The 18,885-nt window shown below is 42.5% G+C and overlaps 2 protein-coding genes across 2 annotated transcripts; one reads left to right on the top strand and one right to left on the bottom strand.

The window, feature by feature from the left end:
- The first annotated feature begins 578 nt into the window (after positions 1-578).
- On the top strand, positions 579-14,322 carry LOC123191088 (disease resistance protein RGA5). Its single transcript, XM_044603857.1, has 6 exons — positions 579-1,413; positions 1,524-1,622; positions 10,967-12,890; positions 12,983-13,183; positions 13,318-13,581; positions 13,890-14,322. Exons 1-5 carry the CDS (start codon positions 617-619, stop codon positions 13,558-13,560), a joined length of 3,264 nt encoding a protein of 1,087 aa, XP_044459792.1. The 5' UTR covers positions 579-616; the 3' UTR covers positions 13,561-13,581; positions 13,890-14,322.
- Positions 14,323-16,002: 1,680 nt separating this feature from the next.
- Positions 16,003-18,581, bottom strand: LOC123186616 (uncharacterized). The gene is made up of 3 exons (XM_044598348.1): positions 17,406-18,581; positions 17,149-17,295; positions 16,003-16,592 (listed from the first exon to the last, which is right to left on the bottom strand). Exons 1-3 carry the CDS (start codon positions 18,315-18,317, stop codon positions 16,263-16,265), a joined length of 1,389 nt encoding a protein of 462 aa, XP_044454283.1. The 5' UTR covers positions 18,318-18,581; the 3' UTR covers positions 16,003-16,262.
- Positions 18,582-18,885: the final 304 nt, after the last annotated feature.

The raw sequence follows: 18,885 nt of genomic DNA, 5'->3' as shown, positions 1-18,885 counted from the left end.
CGGACGCCGTGGATGCCGAGGGGCCTGGAGAGCGAGGGCAGTGGCACCAAGATCCGCCTGATGATGAACTGCCACTCCCACCGCCACGGCGCCACCGCCTCTGCCTGCCGCCGCGGAGAACCAGGACCGCTAGAGTTGGAGGGGTTCGGAGAGATCGTGTCCGTCAGCTTCGCCCTCATGTCTGGTTGTGTTGCTCGGCATCAATGCCGGCCGCTGCATGCTATGGGCTGGCATGAATGCAGTGCGGCAAGCGGCGCCGGTGTTGGCTGAAAAACGCGAGAGAGGCGGATGGGTTTTTGGTGGGTCAGAGTAGTCAAACACGTACGTGGCAGCGGTCAGGACGCCCGCAAAGGCCTCTCCTAGTTGGTCTCAGTTTTGTGAGAAAAAGTGTGCTCAGACGGACTGATCGGCAGACCGATACAGGTCGGCGTTGGATAGCAAAACACGTTCAAATCGCACAGTTTCAAACAGTAGCCGGGGGTTCGAGGGTCGACGCTCGAGATGCCCGAAGTCCTCCTTTCCCCTTTATATCCCTTCTCCATATGCTGAGTTGTTGTCCACCACAAAACACAAGCAGTGTGCATCCTATTGTAGAGGAAAGAAGGTTGGTGGCAAGATGGAGGTGGTGGTGAGCGCCTCCGCGGGGGTGCTGGAGGCCCTCCTCCCCAAGCTGGCCAAGATGCTCACCGACGAATACAAGTTGCACAAGGGCGCCAAGGAGGGGGTCCAGTACATCCGGGATGAGCTGGAGAGCATGGAAGCTGCTCTTGCGAAGGTGTCCGAGGTGCCGCCAGATCTGCTTGACAAGCAGGTCAAGCTCTGGGCGACCAAGGTGAGGAAGATGTCCTACAAGATCGAGGACATCATCGATTCCTTCATGGTGTCCAGTTCTGGATCCTCCACGACGTGCTGCTGCGTGGGGGGCAAATCCTTGCTGCCACGGACGTACAAGCAGTCTCGGGGCGACATCGCCGCCGAGATCGAGCGTATAAAGAAGGAGGTTGAGGAGGTGAGCAAGCGTCGTGAGAGGTACAAAGTTGACAGTATTGTAGCCCCAGCAGCCTCGTCTTCGTCCGACCCCCGCTTGCTAGCACTGTACGAAGATGAAGCAAAGCTTGTTGGCATTGACCACTCGAGAGAAGAGATTATCAAGTTGCTGTCCATGGAAGGCCAAGGTGAAGGTGAAGATGCATCGGAGCAGAAGCTCAAGTTGGTCTCCATCGTTGGCCCTGGTGGAATGGGCAAAACCACCCTTGCCAATGCGGTGTATCAAAAGCTTGAAGGCAAATTCGAACGCACAGCTTTTGTTTCGGTTTCTCTTCAGCCTAATATGAAGAATATCCTCAGCAGCATACTTCGTCAGGTCACCAGCAAAATCAAAGATGACGAGGAGGACAATGATAAGAACAAGAGGTACCTCGATTACATGCTTACTGTTAGTTTATTTTGGAAACACCTGCTATATCAAGTCATACAACAAGTTCAATACATTTCCAGGCCTAAAATTATTTTAACCTCTGCAGAGTACGTCGTCAAGAAAGCCAAAAACATTATGGAAACACTGAAACGTGGTCTGAAAAGGAGATCATCGACAAAATCAGACATGCTCTTGAGAAAAAGAGGTACATATAAAGATTACTGTTTCTATCTTATTATGCCAATTTGGTTGTGTGCACCCTGTGATGCCTAAGCTAGAAATTAATTCAGTATATTAGACAACTTCAGTGGGGAGTAGTAATGGGCGCACATGGTTACTAACACACCCATGTAGACTGTAGTGCTGTTTTGCTTCTTATTGACCTTTAGTTTGTGGTTTCTAAACCATGTTGCACTGTGCATCTTTTGTGATGTTGTGAGAAATAATTTCTAAATAATCTTTTTTGTTTATATACATTTGTTTATCCAATGAATGTCTTCTCCCATTTCATCAATATGTTCAGAGCAAAAAATGCATTTGCTTTTGACTTCAAGTAAGCCTATCAAGCTCAAGCAACCAATTTTTCTGAAAGCAGCTCAACCCAAGATTAGAAAGGGAAGATAGAATCAATTAGAATTTATCGCTTTATTTGGCTTCATGTAATAGCACTATAATTTATTTCCTTATGTGTGGTGCCCGTGAGCAAGGGCTGGGTGCAGCTTCTTGACGGGCCTGGTTGGTTGGTGGTTAATTTACCATATAGTTTGGCACACTGTTTTAGTTAAATTTACCTTCTTAGGTGCTCAAATTATTACCCAAACTTAGATTTTCTTAAGAGAATTTTTTGCTCCACTTTTTACCCTGTGTGCGGTTTATTTCCAAATAAAGAATCTTGTCTTATGTTTGGGTAGAATCAAACACTCATCTAACTTGATTAAATTTGTCTAACTTGAGGCACGAGAAAATGTGACAATGTGTGGTTAAGAACCAAACAACCTCGTCCAAGAGCACTTTTCAAACTTTCTCTATCTGTCCGGCTGACAATTGACAGAAAAATGCAGCCAACGGGCCTTTCCAACTCTCTCTCATCTGTGCAGACTCTTCATATCTTTCTAAACCTGTCTCACGACATCTTCAACATGGACCCCTACTCCGGCATCAAACATCGAATCGAACAGTCCAAAAAAAATTTTACACCTCCAATATAGGTCGGTACTTTGGGCTGGATGCAGACGGACGTCCAAAATCCGCGTTTCGGCACCAAAAATAGGAAGAAATAGGAAAGGCCACCAACACCGCAAATTCAGCACAACACCATGTCACAAACCCAGTTTTTTTTCTATGTCTCTCCTCTTTCCACTAAAAAAGAAATGGATAACTAAGAGATCTTTAGGTGGCGGTTTTGGATGAGCGTTGCCTGCCTGGCTATCCACGGACAAAGATTTAAGGGTTTCGGTTTGAGTTTACCCTTGGAGATGCATTTGTGTGCAGCGGCGAATCCAAGGGGCAGGCTTGGATGGGCTTAAGCCTGCCCTCCGAAATTAAAATCCAGCCTATCCCAGCCCATCTCAGCCCAGTTTCAGCCCATCATAACCCAGTTTCAGCCAGTGTACTGAAGTTGAACCTGCCCTTCAAATTCATCCTAGATTCGCTACTGCTTGTGTGTGTGGGGGGGGGGGGGATGTGTGACTACACACAGGACCCACCCATACCTGGCCATCTAGGCTGAATATCACAGGCCGGTCTAGTAGCACATGGGGGGGGGGGGATGTGTGACTACACACAGGACCCACCCATACCTGGCCATCTAGGCTGAATATCACAGGCCGGTCTAGTAGCACATGTGCCCGACACAAGAATAAAGCGGTCATGCCTGGCCCGTGGGACGCCATGCATCATGCACCTTCGCCTGGGCAAGGCCTGCGTGCTAGACACAACACGACATTTTTAGTGGGGGAGCAGGGGCCCGGGGGGCGCGAATGATATGTATCGCTAGTGATCGCTCTCTAGCGAATGAAGGTGGACCAACCCACTAAATACATGGCATTAGAAACTTTCCATATCATTTTTTTCCTATTTTGCTTTCTCCTGTTTTTCTGGATTTCAATTCTTCTTTGTTTTTTAACCAGTTTTATTTTTTTCTTTTCTTTCCTAAAACATGATAATTTTTCAAAATTGGGACCATTTTTAAATTCACGGACATTTTTTAAACTAGTAACATTTTATGAATTTTCAAACATATTCTCAGATTTGTGAAATTTTTTAAAATCCATGAATGTCTTTCAAATTTATGAGTATTTTCAATTAAAAACCCATACTTGTGAATATTTTAAAATTTTGTGATTTTTTTCCAAATTATCAAATATTTTCCAAGCTTGCGAATAATTCTTAATTAGTGAACATTTTATAATTTGTGAACAGTTTGAAATTTCCAAGTTCGTGAAATATTTCCAAAATTTCAAATTCTTGATCATTTTTTCCAAATTTGAGAATATTTTTAAATATAATGAACTTCCATGATTCGTGCATATTTTTAAAATTCATGAAATTTTTTCTATTCCTGAATAATTTTTTATGGCATAAACATTTTTTGAATTCATGAAAGTCTTCAAATTCTTGACTTTTTATGAATGAATGAGCAAATTTTCAAATTCTTGAATAGTTTTCAAATTTGTGAATTTTTTTTCTAATTCGCTTGAATAATTTTCAAACTTGCAAACTTTTTAAAATTCACATACATTTGTTTTCAATTGTGTGAACATCTTATAAATTCATGATCCTTTTTTAAATTACTGAATATTTTTTGAGTTAACGGACATTTTTTGAAAAAATATAAAAAATATTTCGTGATGCATTTTATTTGGGATACATTGTATTTTTTAGGCACACCTAAAAATAGAAAAAAGGAAATTAAATACGTATAAAGAGTAGGTCTGTGGTCTGCACCGTGTGTGGCCCCGCCTGGCTCACACAGGGTGGAGTCGCTCGCCTTGTCCACATGATGAGCGATGCTGTTCGTAGTGCTCACAGCGAGCGACACAGCACGTGGGCCGCCTATATACATGCTACAGCTTCATCGCTTGACCGTTTCCTGTGGTCACTCGATAGCTTGTTAACCCATCACGGCTGACCAATTGCACTGGCCAACCGTTAACTTTTGAAGCGAATCAACCTGTGGTTGAGATGGTTAGGTGGACAGTGGTATCCCCAACCCACTAGGGTTCAAATCCTGGGTGACTTCGTAAATCTTAAAATGATGTGCCGGCTCAGTCTTTCGGAGGTGCTCATAGGGATAGGGTGTGCGTATGTGCGTTCATAGGGATGAGTGTATGCGTGTGTATATGAACGCTTGTGTCTGTACTGATGCCAAAAAAAAAACGTTAACTTTTGAAAAAAAAAGTCACCACAATCTTAAAAATTGTGAATTCAAAAAAGTCCACGGATTTCCCAAAAAAGTTCACCAATTTCATGTAAAAAGTTTCATAAACTTTAAAAAAGGCTCACAAATACTTTAAAACAAGTGCATTGATTTCTTAAAAAAGTTCATCCATTAAAAAAAGTGGATAAAATTTTGAAAAAATTATTTGAATTTGATAAAAACTTCATCGATTTGAGAAAAGTTCATCAATTTGAAATAAGTTCATCGATTATGAAAAAATTCTAATTTAAAAAACAAATTGATCAATTTTGAAAAACTAAATCATTAATTTTCAAAAACAATCATAGATTTAAAAACAACAATCACAATTTTGAAAAAAATATCACGCTTTTAGAAAAAAGAACAAAAAAAGAAACATAAAAAATCGTTTAATAAAATAAAAAAGGAGAAAGGAAGGAAGGAAATTTAACAAAACGAAATAGGTGAGGTGGTTTGGATGGTCAGCACAGCGTACTTGAAACGAGAGATATGTAGTTCGAATTGTAGCTAGCGTGCACTGTTTCGAAAAGATGGGCCGGTTTACAGTTTGCACTCTATAGGAGAATTTCTTATTGGACGCACAATGCGTCACAATGTCGACACTTCGCACAAGACCTAGCGATGTAACGATTACCTGGGCCGGGCCATTAACGACGTGTTGAAGCGTTTCCGGTTTTAGGAACTTTGTAGACTTTCCTAGACGGTTTTTCTGGTTTTGGGATTAACCGGCTTTTCTGTTTTTTTGTTTTTTCCGCTTTTCTGCTTATTTTTCCTTTCTTTTCCTATTGCTGTTTCTTCTTTTATTTACTATTATTTTATTTTTCAGGTTTATTTTTCTTTTCTTAAGAGTTCATGTTTTAAAATTTGTTTGGAAACTTAAAAAAATCTTTATTCCTATAAAAAAACGTTCAATATTTTTAAAAATGGTCGTGTTTTCAATAAAAAAATTCAAAAAATGTTTTGCACTTTGAAAAATTGTTTAGGAATTTCGAAAAATGTTCCTGTTTTCAAAACTTGTTCGGAGTGTTTTTCAAAAAATATCAGAATATATTTTACAAATTTATCAGAGCATTTCAAATAATTACTGGGATTTCGAAAAATGTGCACATTTTCAAAACTTGTTCACAAATTCAAAAAGTGTTCGAGTCGCTAGCTGGGTGTGTCTTGAGGCGCGAGGTCATGTGTTCGAGTCCTCACGGACTTGCCATTTTCTCTTGATTTTTGTGTTGTGAAGTTTTGCGTTCAACTTAATTTGATTGTAGTTGGCCGGCCCAGTCAGGACCCCCTGTGCCGTGCGCGGTCCATTTGCCGCGGTAAGCGGCGTATAGGCAAGGGGCTTTTATTTACCTGTTGCGGTGTTTTTCAGCCCTTTTAGCCAACAAATTTTAAAATGGCCCACGGCTCTTAAAGCCCATGTGAGCTGCGGGCCAACCCGGTTTTAGTTAATGTGTCCACCTATTTACCCACCAACCCCTAAAAAAAACCTATTTATCCACCACCGCGATGATGAGTGATAAAATGCGCACCCCCAGCTCCCCTCGCGCTTCCTTTTGGGTCAGCCCATGTGCGTGTGTGGCGCCCTTTTTATTTTTATCTTTTTCTGTTTTCTTCTTCTTTGAATCAATTCTTCTTTCTAAAAAATGTGCAGGTTTAACAAGCTTTTCACAAATTTGAAAAAATGCGAAAATCGAATAATATCTAAAGGTTATAAAATATGTTTACAAACATAAATATTTCAAAACTTTGAAGAAAATACTCAAACTACTAACAAATGTTCTTGGAAGAAATGTATGTCAATTCAAAAAAATCATGAATTTCAACATAATGTTCGCCGATTTAAAGATTGTTCATCAATTTCTAAGAATGAACATTTATTCATTTTCATTGATATTTTTGTATATTTTATATTTTCTTTTTGGAATTTTCTAATTTGATGAAAATTTTGGAATATATATTGAAATTTTTATGTATTTTATGAAAAAAACAATTTAACAAACATTTATTGAAAATGGTGAGCATCCTTGGAATTTCATGAACAATTTTGGATTATGTAAAATGCGTAATGAAAATGAAAAGTAAAACAAAAAGAACAAAGTAAAATAGAAAATAAAATAAAATAAAAACCAAAAAAACAAAGAAAGAAAAAGTGTGGGGCGGTGGCGCAGGGTGTGTGTGAAGGTTTTAGAACCTTCCCAATACCAGAAGAGGGAGCCAAATTCAGATAGCAACCACCGAAGGTGCGCGTTTGGTTGACAAACAAAGTGCTCCCGCTCAATGCCTACTACGGCAGGTAAAAACACGAGCACTAACGCGAAGACCCAACAAGCACACCCCGGTCGGTTGGTAGTTTAATTGGTCACTCATCCCTAATGAGTGACCACTAACTAGTTCACTGTTCACTCCAACTAGTTGAGCTCTGAGCCTTTACTATTGACCATGGAGCATTGACTTTGTTAAATAATCGTGAATTCTGAAAAAGTTCGTGCATTTGAGAAAACTTCACAAATTTGAAAAAAGTTAAAGAGTGAAAAACATTGAAAACTATTCATGAATTTTTAAAAGTTTGCGAATCTGGAACAATGCTCACGAATGTGGGAAAACGTTCACAATTTTAAAAGAAATTCACATTTTTCCTTCAAAAATACGAGTTTGAAAAAGTTCACAGATTTGGCAAAACATTCATGAATTAAAGACTGGAAAGTTCATGAAATAAAAATGAAAATAAAGAAAAATTAAAAAGGGAAAAAGTTCATTGATTTTGAAGGAAACATAACCTTTGTAATAAGTTCATGGAATTGAAAAATATTCATGCAATTGAAAAAATAAAGGTTCATGAATTTGAAAAAATACATGAGGTATTATAAAAAAGTTCACAAATTTGATAGAAGATTGAAAATTTAAAATAAATCAAGAACTTGAAAAAAAATGTAAAATTTCACGCATTTGAGGAAAAAATAAAAAAGGAAAAAAGAAAAGAAAAGAAAAGAAAGAGATAAAAGAAAAAAAGAACAAAATAAAATGGTTCAAAAACTAAAAAAAGAAAAACCGTATGGAGGCTTTCCAAAACCGCGCAAGGAAGCTTCTGTGAGCTTCCCTAAACCGGGAAAAGAAGCTTCTCGCTGGTGTCTATAATATGGGTCAACCCATAAAGAGCCTATCGCAGGCTGGGGTGTGCGCCTTGTAAGAAAATACCTTTAAACGGCGCCAAAAACGCTACTCCCTCCATTTCAAAATATAGTGTGCCCGCGTTTTCCGAGGTCCAACTTTAACCATAAATTTAACCAACGAGACCAACTGCGGCGGGAGAAAAAAATTATATAATTGAAAACTTCTTTCAAATACGAATTCACTGATATAATTTTTGCTCCCGCCGCAATCGATCTTGATAGTTAAATTTACGGTGAAAGTTAAAGCACGTGGATAGAGGAAGCACTACATTATGGAATGGAGGAAGTACTACTTATGTCTTGGTTTATTGGTCTCCCTCGTACTTTGTGCCAAATTTTGATTAGAGATTTAACTCATAAATATTAATGCATGTCACCAAACATTATATCGTTGAATTCGTATTTAAAAATAATTTCCAATGATATTATTTTTTATGACATGCATTAACATTATGTTAGTTAAATTTAAGGTTGAAATTTAGCACCAAATGCGAAGGAAACCAATAAATCAGGACGAAGGTAGTAAATAGAAGTTGGCTGACAAACGTCGAGTGCGGATTTTTGGAGGCTGAGCTCCAGTGAGCTCGGTATTTTGAAAAAAATCAAAAAGCATATTTAAAAGTTCCAAAAAAATCTGAAAAAAATATCATGAAAACTTATATGTATTCCGCAAGAACGTGTTAAATTTCGTCGAAAAATGTTGTGATTTGTTGGCTGTACAAAAATAACAAATTTCTGGCCCAATAACAAAAATAAAAGGCCCATTAAAAAATGTGTATTTGTCTTTTTCCTGTAGGCCACATGTAAACGTATAATACTGTGAAATTTTGCATATACATAGTATACATGTGCATGTGTGTTCAAAAAATAAATTTGAAATTTTTCGTGCTCCAGAAAAATAAAAAATGAAAACGAGCTCATTAGAGCTCGGCCTCCGATGGCATTTTTCGGACAAACGTCCACCTACATGATAAATAGGGATTTCCCGTCACCGGAGTGCCGGTATAGCCCTCTTATAAACGGGCCTTTGCATGTCGTGCCATGTCAGATCCGTTTACGTGCGGGCTGTGCCCGGGCCGGCTTGCTGGCCACCTTTGCCCAACCCCACCTCCCAGCCTTACTTTTTTCTCAAGAAAAGAAAAGACTCACATTTTTTGAAGTGGCATTTTGGCTCTCGGGTGCATCTACATCGTGGGTGAACAATAAAATCATTAAAAAATAAAAAAAAACTTTTTGGGATGCGAGATCCTCATGTGCATCAAGTCCGTGCCAAATTTTGTAGAGTTTAGACATTTCAATAGCTCTCAACAAAAAAAAAAAAAAAAAATTAGGTCGGTAAACAACTTCTGAAAACAACACCGTCCAAAGCTCATTTTATATTTCTTGCCATGAGCTCCTTGAATGCCATTTGGCCATGAAATTTCGAATGCGCCTGGAGCATTGAATCATCTTACATCCACAAAATTCAGATTTTTTTTCTTATTTTAGTGTCCATCAGATGCATATAAGCCCAGGCACCGAATTGAACATCCCTACATTTTTCTCTCTCTCTCCCGCATCTCGCTCCATGTGAAGAACCACTCCTTCGCCCACGCCTCACCAAGCCAGCGGCGGCTTCAGTGGGGATGGTAATGGGGCTCATACCCGCCAAACCCATAGGGTAAAATCTTTTCCCATGGGGATATTTACCGAACAAATTTATTTCCATAGGGTACAACAGGGATGGGACGATATCCTATATCCCAAACCCAATACCCATCAAGGATCCGCTTTTTAACTATGACATTGCGATCAACCTTAAATATTCACAAACAAACTTGCGAAAACAAAAATAAAAAACATGAAGAAAACCTTAAACCTACCTCACGTCCTCACCTCAGCCACCACCAACAACACCATGTATATAAGTTGATTATATGGTATTCCCTCCGTCCCATAATATAAGAGCGTTTTTGACACTATACTAGTGTAAAAAACGCTCTTATATTATGGAACGGAGGGAGTATGTCATATTATATATATGAGTATTTGTTTATAGGGATGGAGATCCTAATCGGTCTCCATTCCCTAGGGGTATGGGTATGAGAAAATTTCACCCCAGTAATGTAAATGGACCATGCCAATGGAACCCCATACCCATCCCCATGGGGATGTTCTATGTATCCCCCATAGGGGATTGTCCCCGTTGCCCTCCGCGCTGAGCTGGGCTTCGCGCGCCCGAACGACATCCCGGCCGCCATGTGCGTGCTCCTGTGCATCGTGGGTCCATGCTCCGGCTGGGCAGCGTGTGCGTACGTTTGCAGTAGCGCGTAGTCGTGGGGAGCTGCTGGCCATCCCGTCCGAGCTCGGCTGTGCATGCTGCGGCAACCATGGTGAGGCTGCGCGAGCTTGCTCCAGTGCACACTACCTGTTTGATGAAATGCCCGGACAATTTTCTGGTACCGCTGGAGACCCGTTTTTTGCGGGAAAAATGATGGATGTTGGCAATGTGTCCGTGGAAAATGGGGATTGAAATTAGATGAGTGTCCTTGGAGATGCCCTTAAGTCTTTTTTTCAAATATTTCATTTCGTACTTCCAATCGAATGCATACTCCCTCCGTCTCATATTAGTTGTCGCTGAAATGGACGTATCTAGACATATTTCAGTGCTTGATACATCCATTTGAGCGACAACTAATATGGGACAAAGGGCTATTCAAGCTTGTTGCATCATTTGGTGTGCCTATCCTTAGCGATGCATCCTGCAGGCAGGCACATGCAGTTTATTACTCCCTCCGAGATCCCACAATGTAAGATGTTTTTGCAAGCTAATACATTGTGGAACAGAGGGAGTACCTTATAACTATTCTATTCCTAGCTCCATGTTAATTGTTTGATAGTGCATTGGTTCTCCATTGCTCGTCTCAACTTGATTGTAGCTAGCAGTTAACTTCGCCAGTTTATAACGCTCTTCCAAAACTGCAGGTACTTGATTCTCATTGATGATATATGGGATGAAAAACCATGGAAACTTATTAAATGCGTTCTGGCTGAAAACAAACTTGGCAGTAAAGTAATCATGACGACTCGCAATGTTGATGTTGCTAGATCATGTTGTTCTTCTGACAAAGTTGATGGTATTGTTCATGAACTGCAACCTCTTTCAGACTGTGACTCTGAACAACTATTCTATTACAAAATATTCGGTAACTATGGATGCCCTGCCGAATTGAAGGTTGTATCACAGAAAATATTAGAGAAGTGTGAAGGCTGGCCATTAGGTATCATTGCCATAGCTAGTTTACTTGCAAACAAACCGTCACAAACTAAGGATCAGTGGTGTAGTGTATACAACTCAATTAGTACTGGACTCGAAAATAATCATGGTGTGAAGGACATGAGGTTGATATTATCTCTTAGCTACCGTGATATGCCTTTACAGCTAAGAGCTTGTCTTCTGTACCTAAGCATATTTCCAGAGGACCAAATAATTGGGAGAGATGACTTGATATGGAGATGGATAGCCGAAGATTTAGTTCGTGGAAGACAAGATGATAACCTGTATGAGTTAGGAGACAAGTACTTTAACGAGCTTATTAATAGGAGTATGATCCAGCCAACTGATGTTGATGCCTTTGGGAGGGCGCAAGCTTGTAAGGTACATGATTTGGTACTTGAATTTATTACTTTCTTGTCAGCTGAAGAAGACTTCGTCACCATATTGAATGGACAGCAGCCTTTTCCACCTCAGCCAGACGGCATACATAGGCTATCCCTCCGAAACAGCAAGGGAGAGCACGGCATACCTCAGGCTACCAAGAGGTTGCCTCATGTGAGGACACTTTTCGTATCCTCACGTGCTAATTCAATGCCACCCCTCTCCATCTTTCCAGTTCTACGTGTCTTGGAACTGGAGCAGTGCACCAGACGTAACATCAGAGGTGTGGAAAATTTGGTTCACTTGAGGTATCTGAGGCTAAGCCAGGCATACCATTATTTCTATGATGTTTGCATTAAGCTTCCAGAAGAAATTGGAAATCTACAGTTTTTGCAGACACTTGACCTCAAGGAAGCCAGGATAAAAGAATTGCCATCCACTGTGGTTCATCTCAGGCAAGTGAGGGTGCTAGAGATTTCACTCCGTAAATGGGACAAGAGGTGTGAGGAGCGTTTGCTCCAGTGTTTGTGCAATCTGAAGCAACTTGAAGCTTTTTATATCTTCGCTCCAGATTATTCCCTGGATTTCATGTTGCGGGTCGACTGGGCCCCTTCGCACCTCCGAAGATTTACCGTATGTGCTCGCCAGAATGAAGAAAATGCATCCCTCACTGCATTTGTACACTGGTTGGCGTTTAGCCCATTCTCCACACTACCAAAGTGGATCAACTCATCGCTTTCACACCTCTCCAACCTATCCATTGTGGTGAAGATACTGCTCCAGGAGGATCTCTGGAGTCTCGGGTGCTTGCCTGCCCTTCGTTCTCTTTATTTGCAAGTGATAGAAGCCCCAACAAAGGAAAGGTTGGAGATCACAGAGAGAACTGGCGGTCATGCGATAGCATTCTGTTGCCTTGTAAACTTCAAGTTCATGAGTCGTGCAATGGGCCTGGTGTTCAGACCAGGAGCTATGAAGGGGCTGCAGAGGTTTTCTCTTATTTTTGATGTTGCGGAGACAAAGGATGTTTATGTTGATTTCAACTTGGGCTTGGAGAATCTTACCTCCCTTCAAGCTTTGGACGTTGAACTAGACTGTCGCTGTGCAACAACTTCAGAGGTGCAGGCAGCGGAGGATGCAACCTACTTGAATGCCAGACATCCCACCTTTCATGTGAGCAGACATTTTACAGAAGATATGCGATGTGATCAAGAGGAAGAGATCCCTGAGCTGGGAACAATGAGGATAGAAGATGTATAATTTACTCTTGATTCCATTAGTTCATTTATTTTTTCAATCATTATATTATTGTTTCTTATCTTGTTGATTGTTGATCTGTTGGTCAGGCTGGGCTTGCAAGGATTGGGCCATGCGGTGAAGGAGGGGGGAGGGCCTGTGATATCATGGTGATACCCCAGCGTCTAGAAAGCGTGACAATTTACAGCGGCTCTTTGGTAGAATCACTTGTATTTTCATACAGAGACCATGACGGGAAGTGTCACACCGCAGGTCCATGGGGCAGCCATCCTGGAGAGAACAATGATGTTGTGAGTGTGAATCTTAGACCTAATCTCATGTGTGTTGTTTTGTTTTGTTTGTTATTAATAGTCCCTGTAGCCCATCAGCAATCTCCTTATAAATTGCTACCATGTTTGTTAACCCATTAATTATTTTCCTGCAGATCCATCTTGAGCCCTCAGAGTTTCTCAAGGAAGTCTCTGGAACGGTGGGTTCTTACGGTGCACTAACCAATGTTATAACGTCCCTTACATTGGTCACGAGTGCTCGCAGCTATGGACCTTTTGGAAAAGGAGATGGGGTTCCGTTTAGCATGGAAGCAGCGAGCAATAGCAGCATCGTTGGCTTCTTTGGGCGTTCAGGGTGGTATCTTGACGCCATCGGTGTCTACACACGCCCACTCTGACTATGATTCACTGAAGCCAGTGTGAGTACTTACCTGTTCTTTATTTCTCACATCCTTCTGTTTAGTAATTTTGATTTGGTTGATGTGCTCTATCTTGGCGTGCTGATTCATTGGAATTAGTTGTAAGCAACAATGTGTTTCGTGTAAATATGGAGCGCTCGTTATTTGGAGGCTGGACTTCATCTTGAACTCGAAGTGATTGCTGTTGTTATTTGGTCTTGGACCAGTATGTTGAGAGTATTTTTTAAACACACAACGATATGGGGATTGAAAAACATGGCCTGGAACAGGCATCTAATGTACTGTTCCATTTTGTTGTGCTATCACAGAAACGGTGGATACTACTTCCGGCGACAGGCGGTGAGCTTTCAGTGTTCCACAGGCAAAGGAACGTGTTCTCTGAAGATGGCTGCGCTATCATCGAGTCAAATCAGTACTATATATCCACGTGTTTTGGTATTATGTTCAACTTCTAATAAGAGAGCTTTGTTGTGAACTTTCCGAAAGCCACAAGTTATTTCGCCCTGTAGGTCGAGACTTGGACTGTAGTTTATGCTGCTTGATGTTGCTACCTTTCAGTAGTGCTTGAAATGTGGGATGTGAAACTCTAAACTCTAGTGTAGGCTAGGCGGGACTGGGGTTGTGTAGCCCCAAGTTTGGTGTTGCTTGTATTTTCAGCTTCCGTTTCTATTACGTTGATTGTTTAATTGTAAAATTGGCAGTTTCTTTTATAAAATTCGACGAGAAGGCTGGTTGTTTTTCTTTTAAAAGGTCGAGACAGGGTAGTGTGTCCGGCCTGTTTCCCGCTCCACCTTGTGTTATCAACGCTGTTAGGGTTGTGACCAAGTGAAAGGGGGGAATGACCAAAGGTGTTTCCAGCCTTGGAAGGAACTGTTGCAACATCCTGCTGGTACCCAGATGGAGCTTATGACTAACATGTTACCTGTGTCATGTGTGTTTTGCTATTTGGTTCATGTGGGGTGAGAAAACTGGGAAGCTTCCATCTTTACAGTGATCTTCAGATTGCACGAATGAGGCTGATGGCCCAACCGTCACCGGCTGAATTCAGCAAACATTGTGCTTGTCGCAAAGAAGGATGGAGCAGACAGCAGAGCATATTTCATTTGAGTTTTTCATTGATTAATAGTAGTTTTTTTTCAAATATTGTGCCTACTTAATGTACTTCACTCCAGAACTGCATGCCGAGAACTCTACAGACACACTATTCATCGTCCATGATGCTAGAGAACATAGAGAGTGCGTTGGGTGATGACAAACCGACTAGGCACAGCTTGCTGAGGGTCATCCAGGATTTGAAAATCGGCAGGAGCAACCAGGATCAAGCTGTTGACCATGATTTCGACGACCTTGGCAACCATGCTCCCATAATTCACACTCCTCCAGCTGCAGCAGCAACACGGATAACATCATGTTGGAAGGTCTTGGAGGAAGGTGTGATGCATGACTTTCTTACTCTGTTCTGTTTTGGAGCTGGAGGATCTGTTTGGTGATTCTGAAGGTGATAGCAAATTGCCGTTTTTCCATGCTTTGGAGATTTCTGTATTTTTGTTTGGCTACCTCATCTAGTCTTCATTGGATAGAGTTTCTTGAAACTTATGCGCAACAAAAGTAGGAACAATGATGCTGAAGTGCCTCGCTCGCCTACTGAATAATTATTCGATTCACATTACGATCTTTTGTGAAACACTATGCAGATCGTGTTCTTATACTCCGACCTAACGGATACTTATTTGTCTACTTCTTATTTGAACTGCAGATATAGAAATGAAAGACTTCATGATGGTCCTCCCTTGGGTCATATTGTGGTTAGTGATGCGTAATTGGAGCGAACCAGGCTGGCATTTTTGAATCCGTGTGTAGGTGCGCCAGGTTTGAATTCTTTGGAAAATGGAAGAAGATTGAAACCTGGCATTGTTGATGTAGGATCAGATGAGGCGTTGGCTCCTTGAGGCAACAAGCTCTTCAGTATGGATACAACATAATAACGGAGGTCAATTGGCAACTCCGGGTGCTGAAATATATGTGGAATGCTACCTTTGAACACTTTTTGAGGGCGGCTAATGCAAAAGGCTAAAATACCCCTGCTGTTTTTTTGGGTTGGGTTATCCTCTGAAATTTATCATCGACATTGGTAGACCATGTAACAAATATGATGGAATATAATTAAACTGTAGATTACTGGCATGCCCATGCCATCCTGTTCAACTGCCGGCCATTTTTCGTGAGCAAAGTGAAAAGAGCAGAACTCAATTAGTTATTTAGTTTGCAACCTTTACAGTCAGTCACATCCAAACACAGAGAACGCCTCAAGAAACCAAACAAAACAACATACGTACCTTTGACCGTCTCCATGAGTATGTAATTTCTCAACACATAGCAAAAAGGTGTACAGATATTTTCTCTACAGTCAACCACACTTCATCAGGAAGCAAAGGTCCCAAAAAGGGCAGGTAAAAAATCAGCATAAGATAGGTGCGCAATTACTCAATAAACTGAAAGAGAAAAACATGCATCCAGATTCAAGTACACACATTTTAGTTTAGCTACAGTGTGATCAAGTATTCCCAGGCTACCAATAACTAGAAATTAGAATTACAACTGGCGGCGACCCAGAGTCATTGCTCAAGCTGCTGCAAGCCTGAGAGTATTATGAGACCACTAACATTCCCTGACCATATCCATCAACAGATGATTATCTCCACGGATGAAGATGATCCATGTGTGAGTTGCTCCATAATCCGATGCCTGCTAGCTTTTTCCGCCTTGGATCTTTCAAGGTTGGTGGCATCACAGTAAATGCATGGGTTTTCACCATACAGCTCGATTATCAACAGCCCCACAGCTCGTTCCATGACAAGCCTTATATAGTTTCTCACCTTGTCTTCATCCTCGCACCCGAAGATATGCAGCCCCTTTAAGTTCAGGTGCTTCAAATCCTTGGATGGCTCCCACACCACGTTGGTCTTCTCGGCACTGTACTCGGGCGTCTTGATACATGAATGTCGAGATAACTTCAAGCAATGATATAGAAAGTAAGTAACACATGTTAATTAAACTGCCACCAACCCATGAAGGACAAGGTGACAACAATTGCAATTAAATATATGTTTAGGCCCCTAAAGAGTTTTCCAGGAATTTGCATGAATTAAATCCCAAGTACAACACATAAATATGCTTCTGGAGATTGTAACTACAATCATATTCCTCGTATTTCTTTTAACCAAGATACTTTGTAATGAAGAATTTTAATTAAGACGGCCATGTGCATCACTCTATGCCGGGCTCTCCTCTTTTCGAAAAAAAAAACAAATGAACAATTTTTGGAGAACTTTAACATGAGATACGATCCAACAGTTTTTTTTGCCTTGCATGGACACTGTCTCGCTGCAAAATTACACTGCGGCTTGTATGCACTACTTTTAGTATTTGTGACAAGTTGGTGAGTGGTTGGAAATTAGATCAACTTGTTGGTACGTTTTACTGCTGAATATCCGAAAAACATATCATCCTAAGAATGTAGAATGAGTCATGTGCACTAAATTAGAAAGAAGGTTAAGTAACACTTACTGCAAAATCCTGTAGGGCAGGTGCAGCTTCAAGGATAAACAGTGTCCAGCTCAGCTCACACTCACTGAAGATACCGAAAAGAAACACAGTGGCCAGGTTTCTGAATATAGGAGTGAGCTGCTTCGGATGTTCTGGCTGAATCCAAATCTGCAGCAAGAACATAAATGCACAGCTGAAGTTGGTAGAGAAGATGAGCATATAATATGTACTAGATGCAGAAGATACATAATTAAGTGGTGAGCAGAAATTAAGTTTACCATTTGGTCCCCAAAACACAGAGTCAGTGTTGACAGATTCCTGGCACTCCTTGGCAGGCAGTCGCTCAACGCAAATGGCTCTTGCCCTGCCTTGGCTTTAGAATAGAGCATTACACCGCGAAGCTCAGGAACGTAGCCGAAGCGCACTGGAGGGTTCTCGAAGGGCCAATGTTGGCATACCACTTGCCTAAGCTTCGGGACAGAGACAAGCTCAATCCGCGCGCACCGAAAGCCGGTGAACTCAAGCTCCTGGAGCTCAGAGCATGGCACATCGATCTTGAGTGTGGACTGCGAATCAACCAGTGTGCAGAATCTCAGGTTGAGGTGCCTGAGCCTACAGCAAGTGCTAATGAGGTCAGTGATGCCTGAATTTCCAAAAGCATGATATTCGAGCGTAAGCCTGGTGAGCCACGAGAAGGCGACTGGGTAGGCGCGGGAGAAGGCCTTGAACTCCTGCCCAATCACAATCTCGCAGCCCCGCCGGTCGGGGGGTGCCGGGGATATGCAAAACTCAAGGCATTCAGTCTGGCCCAAGCTCACGATGCCCTCGACGAGGCGGCCAATGGAGCTCAGGTGAGGGGAAGACGTGTAGAAGCTGAGGAAAAGGACCTTGAGGGCACTACTCCCGCACACGCCCTCGGCGGGAGGAACCCGGGTCAGCAAGGCCCGCACCGCGCCCGTGAACGCGTCCATGACCTCGAGCGGCGTGGCGCCGCCGAAGTGAGCGACGTCGAGGTGCACGCGCGAGAGGTGGCTGGGGAGGTGCCGCCACCGCGTGGAGAGCGCGCCGGTGCGGACCGCCTCGCGCAGGTCGAGGCGCTCGAGGATGTCGAGGAGGAGGTGGTCGGGGAGCGCGCTGATTCCGTCCTCGCTGCCGTGGCCGACGTTGCGCTTGGGCGGCGGCGACTCCATGGTCCCGACCGATTGACTGAACCCTAGCTAGAATCAATCGAACCGAGACGATATGCGCCCCAGGCGGCGGCCTCCTATTTCGAGGTCGTGGCTTCTCCGGCGCCCCGCTCCCCACCTCCCGCCTGTGGCCGTCGATCTAGAAGGGACGGGGAGCGCCGCCTCCGCCGCGCGGGCAGGTCGATGGATCCGACTTCCCCGAACTCCTCCTCGATTCCCGCTCCGGCGCGCAGCTGAAATCGATCGTCAGCTCGATCGTCAGCTCGGATTGGGTGGTTGATTTGAAGGTGGATGCATTGGATTTGCTATGTACTGCTAAGAGCAACTCCAACGGGACCCAAACGGACGGCGCATTTGTTCGCTTTTTATTCGTTTGGGTGGGTCGTCCGTCCGGCGTCCGTTTAGTTTTGCATTTAGGTCGGCAATGCGTCCAACACGCCGACCCATTTCATGTCTACATTCAACTTTTGAATTAAAAAAGGCCTGCGGCCAATCATGTCAGCGACCATGTCTCATGCCGGCACCATGTCAGCACCGGCATACAATGCCGGCTTCAGAAAATACCACAGTT

This window comes from Triticum aestivum, chromosome 2A, assembly GCF_018294505.1.
Source record: "Triticum aestivum cultivar Chinese Spring chromosome 2A, IWGSC CS RefSeq v2.1, whole genome shotgun sequence".
Lineage (NCBI taxonomy): Eukaryota > Viridiplantae > Streptophyta > Magnoliopsida > Poales > Poaceae > Triticum > Triticum aestivum.
Note: the sequence above shows the minus strand (reverse complement) of the source record. Positions and strands in the feature narration are given on the sequence as shown.